We start from the raw sequence: 14,368 nt of genomic DNA on the forward strand, positions 1-14,368 counted from the left end.
CATGCACGAACTTGACATCTAATGAAGATATCCCTGCTGACAAAGGAGGCGCCTTATCTATGTAATGTGTGTACCGGAGGTCACCACTCCACTCCACCTGCATCCCTTTAATAGGTGTGGCCTTGCTAGGAAATCCCAAAACACACACAGGCTCCCCCTTTTCAACAGCCAGTTTGGTTGTTTAACTCATCTACCGTCACAAAAATTCTGCCTTGAGCATACACACATGTCTGCACACATGCACAACTATACTTTTTTTTTTTTTAAGATTATTTATTTGAAAGACAGAGTTACAGAAAGGCAGAGGAGGGGGCAGAGAGAGAAAAAAAAAGAGATGTCTTCCATCTGCTGATTCACTCCTCAAATGACCACAACAGCTGGAGCTGGGCTGATCTGAAGCCAGGAGCCATGACCTTCTGCGTCTCCCACATGGTTGCAGGAGCCTAAGCAATTGGGCCATCCTCTACTGCTTTCCCAGGCCATAGCAGAGAGCTGGATCAGAAGTGGAGCAACTGGAAATGGAACCGGTGCCCATATGGGATGCCAGCACTGCAGGCAGCAACTTTACCCACTACACCACAGCACCGGCCCCACAACCAATACTTTCAATACAAGGTAGAATCAATGTTTTACAATTTGTTAATTGTAGATGCCAAATAATATTCTTTATTTTTATTTGCATTTCTTTCTCTTTTTTAAAAGATTTACTTATTTATTTGAAAATCAGAGTTACAGTGAGAGAGGGAGAGACAGAGAGAGCTCTTCCATCCCCTGGTTCACTCCCTAAATGGTTGCAATGGCTGGGGCTGAGCCAGGCCAAAGCCAGGAACTAGGAGCTTCTTCCAGGTCTCCCATGTTGATGCAAGGGCCCAAAGACGTGGGCCATCTTCTGCTGCTTTCCCAGGCACATTAGCAGGGAGCTGGATCAGAAGTAGAGCAGCTGGGACTTGGACTGGCCTCAATATGGGATACCAGTGCTGCAGATGGCAACTTGACCCACTACGCCACAGTGCCAGCCCCATGGTTTGCATTTCTTATGGGTGAAGTTGGAAGTTTTTGTGTTGATAGAACTATTTATATTTCTTTTTCACTGAACTGCCTGTTCCCATCTTTTGCCTATTTTTCTATCTTGGCAATGTATAAGGTAGAAGAAAATTCTTAGGTTTTTAAAAAATTGTTATGGTCGGGCCGGCGCCGCGGCTCACTAGGCTAATCCTCCGCCTAGCGGTGCCGGCACACCAGGTTCTAGTCCCGGTCGGGGCGCCGGATTCTGTCCCGGTTGCCCCTCTTCCAGGCCAGCCCTCTGCTGTGGCCAGGGAGTGCAGTGGAGGATGGCCCAGGTGCTTGGGCCCTGCACCCCATGGGAGACCAGGAAAAGCACCTGGCTCCTGGCTCCTGCCATCGGATCAGCGCGGTGCGCCGGCCGCAGCGCGCCGGCCGCGGCGGCCATTGGAGGGTGAACCAACGGCAAAGGAAGACCTTTCTCTCTGTCTCTCTCTCACTGTCCACTCTGCCTGTCAAAAAAAAAAAATTGTTATGGTCTCCAACGGGGATGGGAGGAACCTAAGTACTTGAGCCATGGCCTGATGCCTCCTAGAGGACTGCGTTAGCAGAAATACTAGAATTGGGAGCAGAGCTGGAAATCAAACCCAGCCACTCTGCATGGGATGGGTGTCTTAGCCACTATGCTAAACACCCATCTCAAAATTTCTCATGTTAAGAAACTGATTCTGGGCCAGCACCATGGCTCAATAGGCTAATCCTCTGCCTGAGGCGCCGGCAGCCCAGGTTCTAGTCCCGGTCGGGGCGCCGGATTCTGTCCCGGTTGCCCCTCTTCCAGGCCAGCTCTCTGCTGTGGCCAGGGAGTGCAGTGGAGGATGGCCCAGGTGCTTGGGCCCTGCACCCCATGGGAGACCAGGAGGAAGCACCTGGCTCCTGGCTATTTGGGGGGTGAACCAACGAAGGAAGACCTTTCTCTCTGTCTCTCTCTCTCTCACTGTCTAACTCTGCCTGTCAGAAAAGAAAAGAAAAGAAAAGAAAAGAAAAGAAAAGAAAAGAAAAGGAAACTGATTCTGGGGCTGGCACTGTGGCATAGTGGGTAAAGCCACCACTGGCATCCCATATGGGCTCTGGTTCATGTCCCGGCTGCTCCACTTCCGAGCAAACTCTCTGCTCTGGCCTGGGAAAGCAGCAGAGGATGGCCCAAATGCTTGGGCCCCTGCACCCATGTGGGAGACCTAAAAGAAGCTCCTGGCTCCTGGCTTCAGATCGGCTCAGCTCTAGCCACTGGGGCCACTTGGGGAGTAAACCAGCAGATGGAGGACCTTTCTCTCTGTCTCTCCGTCTCTCTGTCTGTAACTCTACCTCTCAAATAAATAAATCTTTTTTAAAAAATATTTATATTTTTTATTTTAAAGACAGAGTTACAGAGAGAGGGAGAGACAGAGAGAGAAGTCTTCCATCTGCTGGTTCACTCCCCAGATGGCCACAACGGCCAGAGCTGCGCCAATCCGAAGCCAGGAGCCAGGAGCTTCTTCCAGGTCTCCCACCTGGGTGCAGGGACCCAAAGACTTGGGCCATCTTTTACCACTAGCCCAGGCCATAGCAGAGAGCTGGATCGAAAGAGGAGCAGCCAGGACTTGAACTGGCACCCATATGGGGTGCCAGCACTTCAGGCCAGGGCATTAACCCGCTGCGCCACAGCGCTGGCCCCTCAAATAAATAAATCTTAAAAAAAAAAAAAAAAGAAAGAAACTGATTCTCTTCATGCCGAATTTGAAATTTTTAGACAATTTTATTTTCTTTCCAGGCTTTTCAATTTTGTGTCTTGTTTGAAAACCCTTTCTCCCTTCAAAATTATGTGAAATTATTTGTTAATTTTTCTAGTATCTTTTCAGGTTCATTTTACATTTAAGACGCTGTCTGGGGGAGTGGGCGTCTAGCCTAGCAGTTAAAATGCCAGCCTCCCTTATCAGAGTACCTGGGTTTGACTTCCAGCTCTGGCTCCTGACTCCAGCTTCCTGCTACTGCAGACTCTGGGAAGCAGAAGTAATGACTCAAATAATTGGGTTCCCGACACCCACATGGGAGACTTGGATTGCACTCCCAGCTCCTGACTCCGCCCCAACCCAGCCCTAGGTTGTGGGCATTTGGGGAATGAACCAGTGGCTGGGAGTTGCTTGCACACTCTCTCTCTCTCTCTGCCTTTCAAATAAATTTTAATGTAAAAAGACTCTATCTGAAAATTATTTTAGGTAGCAATCAGCGGTAATCTTTTCTTCTTTCCTAATTTTTTAAAAGATGTATTTATTTATTTGAAACGGAGAGCTACAGAGGGAGAGACTGAGATTTCCCATCCGCTGAATCCAGGAGCCAGGAGCCTCTTCCAGGTCTCCCACACAGGTAGCAGGGGCCCAAGCACTTGGGCCGTCTTCTGCTGCTTTCCCAGGCCATTAGCAGGGAGCTGGATCAGAAGTGGAGCAGTGGGGATGTGAACTGGCTCCTACACGGGATGCCAGCACTGCAGGTGGCATCTTTGCCTCCTACACCACAATGCCCGCTCTCTTTTCTAATCTTGGCTCTTTGATCAATGACCCAGCTTCCTAGAGGAGTTCCAGAACATTCCAGACTTCCTAGATCCTTGGGAACGTGACTGAGCCTGGCTTACTGACCCTTGGCTGGTTGTTACCTCCAATCCTTCAGTCCTCTCCTACTCCCTCACTCCTTGGTGCAGGCCCCAGGGGACCCTAAGCAGACTGCTCTCGGGGGGGCACGTGGGTTCCAGGAGGCCCCAGAGGCCTGGATGCTTATTTGACTCCGAGTCACGGCTGTGACACTTCCTCTGTAAATCTGGCCCTGGCTCCCTTCCACCCTTCCCTCCCATCCCATCCGTGCACAGCGCAGCCAGCTCTTCTGCAAGGAAATTTGCATGATGCAGGAGCAGGACAGCTTTTAGGGTCAGCTTCACTGAGCCATGGTCTGCCTGGCTGCCCCCCAGCTGCTCCTGGCTGTGACCCTGCCCCTGCTGGGGTCACCAGGTGCCACAGCGTCCCAGCCGGTAAGTCCAACAGTGGGGAGGGGCCCCCACGTTGCGAGAGAGCAAACTGTGGGGTGAAGGGCAGGTGGAGCTGGGAGGGCAGAAGGCAGAGGAGCCAGTGCAGGAGAGAGGCTGTCCTGTTGCCCCGCGGATTCAGGACGTCAGGGGATAGCTTTAGTTCCTCTGAGTCCCTGCGGGTCCCGGTGGTATGACCGCACTTCTGACAAAGGCCCTTCCAGTCAACTTGGCAATTTAAAAGGAAAACTCTCCAGACTTGTGAACCATTGGTGTGGCGGACAGAAGAGACTATAAAGCAAGGCCACAGAGTCTAGATGAGTACTTTTAAATTTATTTATTTATTCACGTATTTATTTATTTAGGGAGAGGGAGCGAGAGCACGCTCCTTTCCATTCAAATGCCCCAACAGGTAGGACTGGGCCAGGCCCACGTTGGGAGCCCAGAACTCCATCTGGGTCCTTCATGTGCATGGCAGGAACTCAGGTACCCGAGCCGCCATGAGCTTGCACATTAGCAGTAAGCTGGAGTCAGAAGCAGAGCCAGGACTCAAATCCGGGCACTCGGACACAGGACAGAGGTGTCGAGCAGGCCGAATGCCTGCCCCTAGATGACAGCCCTTCATGTTCTCCCAGGAGGACATCGATATCTTCATATCACTCTACCTCTAAATCTACATGTAACGTTAGCCAAAAGTATCTATTTAGCATTATTTAAATCTCTCTGTACCTTACCCATACCCATATCTAGCTCATGTCTAATTCTGGGTTTGGAAGATAGCCACATGCACACGCGATTTTGAGAGAGGAAGGAGTTGGTGCAGAAATCATCTACAGGAACAGAGACCACTCACCCTGTGTCAAATTCTCCCAAGAGAATTAAATCCCTAAGCTGCTGAGTCCCCACCGCTCTGCCCGACACCCCACCACCCCCACCCGCTCAAGTGCCAGACCCAGTCATCTCAATCAGCCTAGAGGCCCAGGGACAAGGAAATGTAGGAAGGAACTAAGCAAAGCATGTTGACTGCCCAGGGAGTGCCTGTGCCTGGGCGCTGTAGGGATTGTGGGCCCTAGCGGGATCCTGGGTTGCATCCCGAAACTCCCTGTCACCTGGCTTTCCTCTCCTTGTGTTCTCTTGATGCCCAGGAGAAGGCAGAGCGGCCAAGAGAGCCATTCACACTGGGGCGTCCAGGCTGGCCCTGCCCCAGGGGGACTCGGGACAGCCCCTTCTCAGAGGGCCCCCTCTGTGCTCTCTTCCAGGACCAGAGTCAGGCTGGAGGGGAGTCTGGGCAGCCCCTGAACCAAGAGCATGGAGCAGGGGGTGAGTGGACGGACAAGAGGCAGGGGCAGGAGGAGGTGGGGGTGGGAAAGGAGGCAGCAGGAAAGGACTAGGCGAGGGCTGGGGGCGGAGCAGTAGGGTGCAGAGAGGGCTGGCTCTGGCCTCCGCCACACACGACCGCGCCAGTGTTCCAGCTCCGAGGCCTCCAGAGACACCTTTGTCTTTGCAAGCCTCCTCCATGCTGTGGGAGTCGCCGTGAGGGTGACCTGAGACCGCGTGTCTGAACGTACCTGCCTGGGCGCGGGGCTGCTTGCTGTCTGTTCGCCCACCCAGACCACAGGTGCGGGCGGCGAAAGGGTTGAGGCCTTGCTGCACCCCCGTCTCCAGCTGTCCCCTCTGCTCCTGTGTAGAATCAGTCCCGGTCGCCATCTATGTCCAGCTGGACTCTCCGGATGAGACCTGGCTCCCAGTGCTCTCCGAGAGCCTGACTCTCCCCACTGCCTCGCCTTCCTCTTCCCCAAGAACCCTCACTGGCCTCAGCCTCACTACAGGTACCCCCTGCACGGGACCAGCTTCCCAGTCCTCCCCTAGCCCAGGCCCTGGGGTGCTGCGAGCGCCTCTCTGTTTCTGGGGGCGCTGCCTGCTCCCTTCTCCCTGGCCCGGCTTCCTCCTCACCTCCCCACTAGTCAGACCCGGCCCTTTCTGCCCATGCGTCTGTCGTCTAGCTTCTGCTGAGGGCCCCAGGGTGGACTGTGGAGCCCAGATGTGCTCACGCCCTGCCTGACGCTCTCGGCTGGTGCGACCTCCGGCTCTGAACCTTGACTTTGGAGGGAGCCCCAATTTGGGGGCGGGGTGGGGTGTGTGTATGTGACTGATCCAGACACGCAGCCTGCCGCCCGGCCCCAACCTCCTCAGCCAGCCCTCTCCTCAGCACCCTTCTGTCCTCTACCAGTGTGCAATGTCAGCCGCCAGGGGTACATCTCCTGTACTTGCCGCGCTGGGTACCAGTGGGACAGCAGCTCCTGCTCCCGTCACCGTCCCTGCTCCTGCTCCGACAGACACCTGCCCTGTAGCTGCCTTGTCTTCGAGCATTCTAAACCAGGCTATTGCCAGTTGCTGCCACCTGGTGAGGAGGGCTGGGAACTTGGAAACAGCAGCCTCCAGGGGAGAGACAAATGCTGTCCGTGTTTGTCCTTCTCTGAAGCTGTGTCTGCCAGCTGGCCCCGTCCCGCTGCTCCTCTGAGTGCACGAGAAAGCCAATCATCCTAGCGGACCCTGAACTTGGGACCTGAGTAGGAGACCAGAGGATGGGGCCCCAGGGCTGGCCGGCTGAGGGGAGACAGAGCCCAGGCGATTTGCTTGGTGGGGGAGTGGGGGAAGCGGGAGCAGGAAGCAGCGCCGACAGCCCCGAGTTACATGGGCAGGGGAAGTCATGGGCTAGTTTCCTTGTCTGATTCCCACTGATAGGAAGGGTCCAGGCTGGACCACAGCAGCCACACTCAGATGCCCCTCTAGGGCCAAAAACGAAAAGCTGGGCATGGAGGGGTAGGGGACAGGCCCGGGCAGACAGGGGAGCCACGCTGGGCATGGAGGGGTAGGGGACAGGCCCGGGCAGACAGGGGAGCCACGCTGGGCATGGAGGGGTAGGGGACAGGCCCGAGCAGACAGGGGAGCCACGCTGGGCATGGAGGGGTAGGGGACAGGCCTGGGCAGACAGGGGAGCCACGCTGGGCATGGAGGGGTAGGGGACAGGCCTGGGCAGACAGGGGAGCCACACTGGGCATGGAGGGGTAGGGGGATAGGCCTGAGCAGACAGGGGAGCCACGCTGGGCATGGAGGGGTAGGGGGACAGGCCTGGGCAGACAGGGGAGCCACGCTGGGCATGGAGAGGTAGGGGATAGGCCTGGGCAGACAGCTGGGCTTGGCTGTAGCGCTCAACTCAGGCTCCCCGTCTCTTACCTCCCTGCAGTTCCCGGGAACCTGAGCCTGAGCTCCGGCCTGCAGCCCCTCGGCAGCACGCTGAAGCTGACCCTCAGCTTTAGCCAGGAGATCTCCAACCTGACCTGGTTCCTGAAGAGGCCCGGAGAGTGCTGGAACATCCTGCAGCCAGGGGCACAGGTGTCTCTGAACTTCAGCCAGGACCAAGCTGTCCTCACGGTCACTGACATGTCCCAGGAGTGGGCAGGTAGCAGCCTGTCCTCTCCTGCCCCCTGTTTTTCTCTTTCCCTTTTCTTTCTCTCCATCCCTCCCCTACTCTTCCCTGTCCCCTCCCTCCCCTACTATTCCCCGCCCACCCACCCCCCCTTCTTTCTTTTCTTCTCATCTTTTCCTGGCCCTTTCCATCTTCCCATTGACTCATTCCAGGGAAACAAAGGCACGGAGGCCCATTACCATGTAGAAAATTCTAGAAAGAGCAAGCTATTTTCACTACAGTCTGGGGACTTCCGGGACCCTTCCAGGGGCTCACAAAGTCCTCACGATGGCGCTGACCCTGTCACTCCTCAGGGGTGGGCAGAGTGCCCTCCAGGACCGCAGTGCCGTGATGGAGATGGAAGAGGCAGACGGGGGGACCTGGCTGGCTCCCACTCGGCCAGACTCTTCCAAAGAGATTTGCAGAGCTCTAAAGCAGCATTACTCATCTATGTTCTCCTATGGAAAATATAATTATTTTTCAGGAAAGCACTTCTGTTACTTTTTTCCCCCGTAACGTGGAGAATGCTGAAGGCACAGTCTGGATTTGGCCAGGTGCTGACCCGGCTGTGGGCTCCCCGGAGGGGTCAGAAGCTCTTCTGCAGATCCCCTTTTCCTTCTGGAAATCCTCCCGGGGCAGGGAGTGTCTTCCCAAAAGGCCATCCTTGGACTGAGCTCCGGGTGGGAGGGGAGTGAGAAGGGGAGCCTGGGCTGTGGGTGGAGGCAGCAGAGCTGTGGCCACAGCAGCCGTGCGTCTGCAGGTGAGTACATGAGCTACTTCGAGGCCCAGGGCTTCCTGTGGGAGCTGCACCAGACGGTGAGTGTGCCCTTGGAGGCGTCAGACGTGGCTCAGCTTCTAGACCAGCCCTCCGTCACCTGCACCAGCTCCTCAGGCTTCCAGCTGAGCTGCTGCACCCCCAAGACACCGCTGACCTACACGGCTTCCTGGAGCCCCAGGGAGGACAGCCAAGGTAGGAGAGGGCCCAGCAGTAGGGGTCAGTATGGAAGAGGGCAGTAGGGCAGTTGGGGAAACAGAGGCTGCAGTGGAGGCTGGGAGTTGGGACTCCAAGGCCAGCACCATCTTGACCCGGTCAGAGGAGTCCCCGTTCTGTGGCTGTGGAGTCACCGTGTCTTTGGGTTTGCAGAATGCAGAATGCAGTCCCATTTCATGCTCAGTGAGCTTGGGGATGTTAGTGTTTGTCCCCATTTGACAAACAAGGGCTCACTAGGACCCCCAGGGTGCCCTTAAGCAAAACCCAAGTTCTGCCCGTGGGAGTTGAGGCCCACACACCCCTTGGCCCTTCTCCCCACCCCACCCCACCTCCACCTCTACCCCTACCTGCTTCTGGAAATGCTAGGACTGAAATGACATGTCTAGACCAGCTGGGTTCTAGGCCTGTCCCAGGCCTGGTGACCATCCCCTCCTCCCACCTCTGCCCTCTCAGCCTCCCTTCTGCACACGCCCAGCTCTCAGTGCCTGGTCCTGGCTGTCCCACGCTGCCCGGCCACTGACACCACGTACACGTGCGAGCTGCAGAGCCAGGGCTTGGCTCCTCTCAGGGTCCCCGTATTCGTCACCATCCTCCGTGGTACATGGGGTCTGGGGGTCTGGCTGGCCAAGCCCTCAGCTGCTTGCCCTGGGAGCGACAGCCTCCTATCCTGGCAACATAGCCCAGCCCCGGGGCCTGCGAGCAGGTGTCTACCCGAGGAGCACCGCAGGCTGGACTGCGGTTGCAGTCATCCTTATCATCGTCTTCAGACGGAGATGTCACCTGCCCCGAGGACTCCTTGGTGGTTGCCTGGAATGTCACCAAGGCTGGCCACGAGGCACAGGCCCCATGTCCTGTGGGCAAGAGGGGCGTGGTGAAGAGGCTGTGTGGGCCTGACGGGCTCTGGGGTGCCATTGACTACAGCTGCACAGACACGAGGCTCCTGAACTTGTTTGCCAAGGCTAAGGTAAAGTGGTCGCCCAGCTGCCTACAGGCTTCCCCAACCCCTGCCAGGGCCTGGCTTAGGATCCTGTCCCTCTGAGAGGCAGGCTCCTCACCTGTTCTCACCTGCATCCCCCCGCAGAGCCCCTGGGGCCTGCACTCTCCACGAGGGACCACAGGCCCATCCAGTGTTTGTGCCCCAACACGGGTGTCCATGCCTTCCTCATAGCCCCTGCACACCGCCCTTCGCTTCCTGCTCCCTCTAGGAAGGGGTGTGGGGGTGGTCGGGGGAGGCGAGGACCTGGACAAAGGAAGAGGCGGTCCTACTCTCCTGAGGACCCTCTCGCCACCCTCCTTCCTGCCCTCTGATCTGTTCCAGCTGCTGCTGGCAGGCCGGGGCAAGCCTGCTGAGAAGGTGCCGAAGATCCTGGCCTGGATGTCGCGGCTGGTGGAGGAGGCCAGCTCGCCCTCTGACTTAGTGTCACTGCTGGGCACCATAAAAGCCTTGGCCAAGGTGGTAGCCACAGCCAGTGTACAGCTTAACCGCAGTGCCCTGCAGGTGAGCTCTCTGAGTGCGGTTGGGTCAGCCGGGCAGGGAGGGTTGAGGTTCTGCAGCTCCGGGCACTCCCGTCCCTGGGGCAGCACCGCGGGCTGTCAGACAGCAGACCTTCCAGAGCCCAAGTGCCTGCTCCCTGTCTGTGTCTCCTCTTGGACACAGGCTGCAAGGCCGCGGAGCGTGGAGAAGGCCTGATGTGGGGAACACACAGGAAGCTGGAAGGCAGGCAGGGGAGTGGAGACTTGAGTGCAGAGGCATGCATGCACAAGCACACACACACACACACACACAGATATTCAACACACTTGGCTTTGTGGGACTCACTAAATCAGCTCCCAGTAGGCGTGTTATTGGTCACCCACAAGCTGCAGCCAAAAGGACCACAAAGGGCATTGCTACCACACACACCCTTCCAGTCTGGGAAGATAGAGCATGTGTGGGTGCACCCACCTGGAGGAGTTGAGGACTTGGAGACGAGCCCTCCTAGTGCCCAGGTCACCCCAAGGCAGGGTGGGGTGTGGGTCAGGAGACCACAGACTTGGAGATGCCCCTGGGGAGGAAGGGAGCCAAGCAGTGCTGTTCTTCCCCACTAGAAAGCCTCCTCTCACAGGCCTGTCCTCCTCTCTCCTCTTCTCTGCAACCCTGGGGCTCACACCAGGCCAGGAAGGGTGGGCTCTACAGAACCCAGTGCTCCTGCTCTGCGCTGTGGGCTCTTGCATAGCAGGCTCATCTCTGTTGGGTGCCACAGGATCTCCTGACAACCACAGACAAGGTGCTAGACATGAACATCAGCTCTCTGTGGACACCGGCCCAGGACAAGGAGCCCTCGGCGAGCTCAGACCTCCTCCTGGCTCTGGAGACCCTGGCGCGCAGCCTGTGCCCGCCGGATCAACCGTTCGCCTTCAACTTGACCAATGTGCAGTTGGACAGCCAGCTCTACACGCCCTCTCTCTCTCCTGACTACAGGGTCTCCTTGCCCCCCGTGCAAGTTCAGATCCCCCAGCACTCTCTGGCCCCACATGTCCCTAATGGAACCAATGTCAGGATCACCAGCTTGTTGCTACAAAAACTGGGCCAACTTCTGCCCCCAAATTATGGGCAGGAGCTGGGAGACGCCCTGTACGTCACTTCTGGCCAGATCCTCTCCATCTCCATCATGGCTGGTAGCCAGGCCATCAATCAGGTCAAGGTCATCATGAACTTCGGGGACATAAATGGTAGCGCCCACTGTGTCTTCTGGGACTACAGACTTTTCCAGGGCAACGGGGGCTGGTCAGAGGAAGGGTGCCAGGTGGCCAGCGCTCAACCCCCCCCTCGGTGCATCTGCCAGCACCTCACTGCCTTCTCCATCCTTATGTCCCAATGCTCTGTCCCACAGGCACCAGCCCTAGGCCTGCTGAGTCAGGTGGGCTTAGGGGCCTCCATAGCGGCACTGCTCGTGTGCCTGGCTGTGTACAGGCTGGTGTGGAGAGTCGTGGTGCGGAACAAAGTCGCCTACTTCCGCCACGCTAGCCTGGTCAACATGGCACTGTGCTTGCTGGCTGCAGACACCTGCTTCCTGGGATCCCTGCTGTTTCGTCCTGAAACCCACAGCCCGCTCTGCCTGGCCACGGCCTTCCTCTCTCACTTCCTCTACCTGGCTACCTTTTTCTGGATGCTGGCACAGGCCCTGGTGCTGGCTCATCAACTGCTTTTTGTCTTCCATCAGCTGTCCAAGCACCAAGTGCTCCCCATCATGGTGATCCTTGGCTACCTGTGCCCACTGGGGTTTGCAGGGCTCACCCTGGGCCTCTATCTACCTCGAGGGCAATACCTGAGGGAGGGAGAATGCTGGTTGGATGGGAAGGGAGGGGCGCTCTACACCTTCGTGGGGCCAGTGCTGGTCGTCGTCGGCGTGAACGGACTGGTCCTGGCCATGGCTGTGCTGAAGTTGCTGAGACCATCGCTGTCAGAGGGGCCCCCAGCGGAGAAGCGCCAGGCTCTTCTGGGGGTGGCCAAAGCCCTGCTCATCCTCACACCCATCTTTGGCCTCACCTGGGGGCTGGGCCTGGCCACTCTGCTAGAGGAAGTCTCCATAGTCCCTCATTACATCTTCACCATTCTCAATGCCTTCCAGGTAGGTGGTAAGGTGGTGACTGTGTGAGCTGCCCTTTCTCAAGGTGGATAGGTTCAGGATAGAACTGAAAGAGCAGGCCCAGGGACGATAGAAGGCTTAATAATGGATTCCTCGGGGCCGGTGCTGTGGCGTAGTGGGTAAAGCTGCTGGTTCGAGTCCCCGCTACTCCACTTCCGATCCAGCTCTCTGCTATGGCCTGGGAAAGCAGTAGAAGATGGCCCAAGTCCTTGGGCCCCTGCACCTGAGTGGGAGACCTGGAAGAAGCTCCTGTCTCCTGCTTCGGATCAGCACAGCTCTGGCCTCTGCGGCCAATTGGGGAGTGAACTAGTGGATGGAAGACCTCTCTGTCTCCTTCTCTCTGTGTAACTCTGACTTTCAAGTCAATAAATAAATCTTAAAAAAAAAAAAAAAAAAAAAAAAGAATGGATCCCAGTGGCTACACTGACCAACTGGATCACTCTGGACAGATTACATAGCCCCTCTGAGCTTTTCTCTCTCTCTCTCTCTCTCTCTCTCTCTCTCCCTCTTTTTTAAGACTCATTTATGTATTTGAAAGAGTTTTATAGAGAGAGAGACACACACAGAGCAAGATCTTGCATCCTCTGGCTCCCTCCCCAGGTGGTCTTAATGACCAGGGCTGGGCCAGGCTGAAGCCAGGAGCCAGGAGCTTCATCCGAGTCTCCCATGTGAATGGCAGGGACCCAAGTACTTGGGCCACCTTCTGCTGCTTTTCCCAGGCCATTAGCAGGGAGCTGGATCGGAAGTGGAGCAGCCAGGACTCAAACCGGCGCACTCATGGGATGCCGGCATTGTAGGCAGCAGCTTTACCAGCTACACCACAGCACCTGGCCCCTGAGCTTTGGGTTTCTTGTCTGTAAAATCCCATCTGGTTTTGCCAAAGAAATCAGGAAATTGCCAGTCCCCAATCCTTTAATACCCCGCTTTGGGACCATAGCAATAAGCGAAGCACCTGCGTGGATCCAGTGCGACAGTTGGGCTCATGTGCAGAGAGGTGGAGTCGGGAAGCCTCGGCACGTGGGTTACCAGGAGGACGGAGGCTGCGGGCAGACGAGGGGGAGCGAGGTGTCCGAGTCGGTCCCCTGCCGGTGACCAGCCTGCCCCACGTCCCTCTCTCAGGGTGTCTTCATCTTACTGTTTGGCTGCCTCATGGACAAAAAGGTGAGTCTGCCCACGTAGCCCCTGGCCTGCTTCCAAGTCCCACGTGGGGAGTTGGGCTGCCTACGTGGGCACTTCCCTCGCCTGCAGGTACGAGAGGCCTTGCGGAAACGCTTCTGCGGCACCCAAGCCCCCAGCTCCGCCATCTCCCTGGTGAGTCGCCGGCCTCCAGCCCTCAGCTGTCCCCCAGCAAGGCCACAGGGTGTCCCGCAGCTGCCCTCAGGGGCTGGGGAAGATCAGGGCTGACTTTGAGGAGCAGCTTTCAGGTTCAAGGTCTCCAACAGTGGAGGGAGCAGTCAGAATCAGCTTCCTGGGACTTGGACTCCTCCCGGCTCTCTGGTCGCTGATTTCCTATCTGAGAGGCCGTGTCTGGCTAGATGGGAAGGGAGAAGGGAGGACAGTGCTCCTGGGAGCTGCTGTCGCCGAGAACAAAGTCCCAGGATGACTGCAGCCCAGGCAGGAGGGCAGCAGGCCAGAGTGCAGAGTGGGCGCCCCTTTTCCGGGCGGAGTCGCCGGTGATGACCGCCCTGCAGCTGGGCCTCTCCACCTCTTCCCAGGCCACAAATGAAACCCAGGTCTTGGACCACAGCAGAGGAGGAAGTGAAGATAGCAGGTGAGACCCAGGGAGCAAGGCTGAGTGTAGCAAAGCCCCCAGCAAAGCTGTGACAGAGGCTTCTCTTTCTAGACCCGGCCCAGCCCAGAGAGTGGGGGCAGGCTTTTCTAGGGGAGCTGTTCCTGGTGGGTGGGGGCAGGTGCAGGCCTCAGAGAGCAAGGCACAGCCTCTTCTATCGTTCTCCCAGAAAGCTGGGGACTCTAACTACCAGCCTCCCCCGCCTCGGTTCACTCTGAAATTTTCCTATCATGCTATCAAATTTTTAACTCTTCTGAAACGCCTTGAAGCCTTGGTGGGCTTGGAGCCCTGGAACTGGGCTGGGGGCTGCCTGCAGAGGCTGGGCAACTTGTCCCCTCACCAGCACTGAGCTTAAGGGCAAGCTCTTTCCCAGAGAAGACGGACGCTTCAGAGTGAGCCACATACTGGCCCGTGTTCTGCGAGGGAGCTGGCGGGTGCT

At 57.0% G+C, this 14,368-nt stretch overlaps 1 protein-coding gene across 1 annotated transcript; it reads left to right on the top strand.

Annotated features, from left to right (window-relative positions):
• The first annotated feature begins 3,554 nt into the window (after positions 1–3,554).
• On the top strand, positions 3,555–13,915 carry ADGRF3 (adhesion G protein-coupled receptor F3). Its single transcript, XM_008254656.4, has 13 exons — positions 3,555–4,057; positions 5,311–5,371; positions 5,740–5,880; positions 6,282–6,455; positions 7,299–7,514; positions 8,281–8,490; positions 8,965–9,108; positions 9,279–9,475; positions 9,830–10,009; positions 10,755–12,122; positions 13,260–13,301; positions 13,389–13,451; positions 13,856–13,915. The coding sequence occupies exons 1-13, from the start codon at positions 3,974–3,976 to the stop codon at positions 13,913–13,915; spliced, it is 2,940 nt and encodes a 979-aa protein (XP_008252878.2). The 5' UTR covers positions 3,555–3,973.
• Positions 13,916–14,368: the final 453 nt, after the last annotated feature.

The sequence above is a fragment of the Oryctolagus cuniculus genome, chromosome 2 (genome assembly GCF_964237555.1).
Source record: "Oryctolagus cuniculus chromosome 2, mOryCun1.1, whole genome shotgun sequence".
In the NCBI taxonomy this organism is placed as follows: Eukaryota; Metazoa; Chordata; class Mammalia; order Lagomorpha; family Leporidae; genus Oryctolagus; species Oryctolagus cuniculus.

What these genes read in the sequence shown, in the direction of transcription:
- ADGRF3 (XM_008254656.4), top strand. Translation starts at nt 3,974, where the DNA reads ATGGTCTGCCTGGCTGCCCCCCAGCTGCTCCTGGCTGTGACCCTGCCC. An exon ending in CATGTCCCAGGAGTGGGCAG is followed by an intron (nt 7,515 to 8,280) that starts GTAGCAGCCTGT and finishes GTGCGTCTGCAG; the next exon opens with GTGAGTACATGAGCTACTTC. An exon ending in CCCCAGGGAGGACAGCCAAG is followed by an intron (nt 8,491 to 8,964) that starts GTAGGAGAGGGC and finishes CTGCCCTCTCAG; the next exon opens with CCTCCCTTCTGCACACGCCC.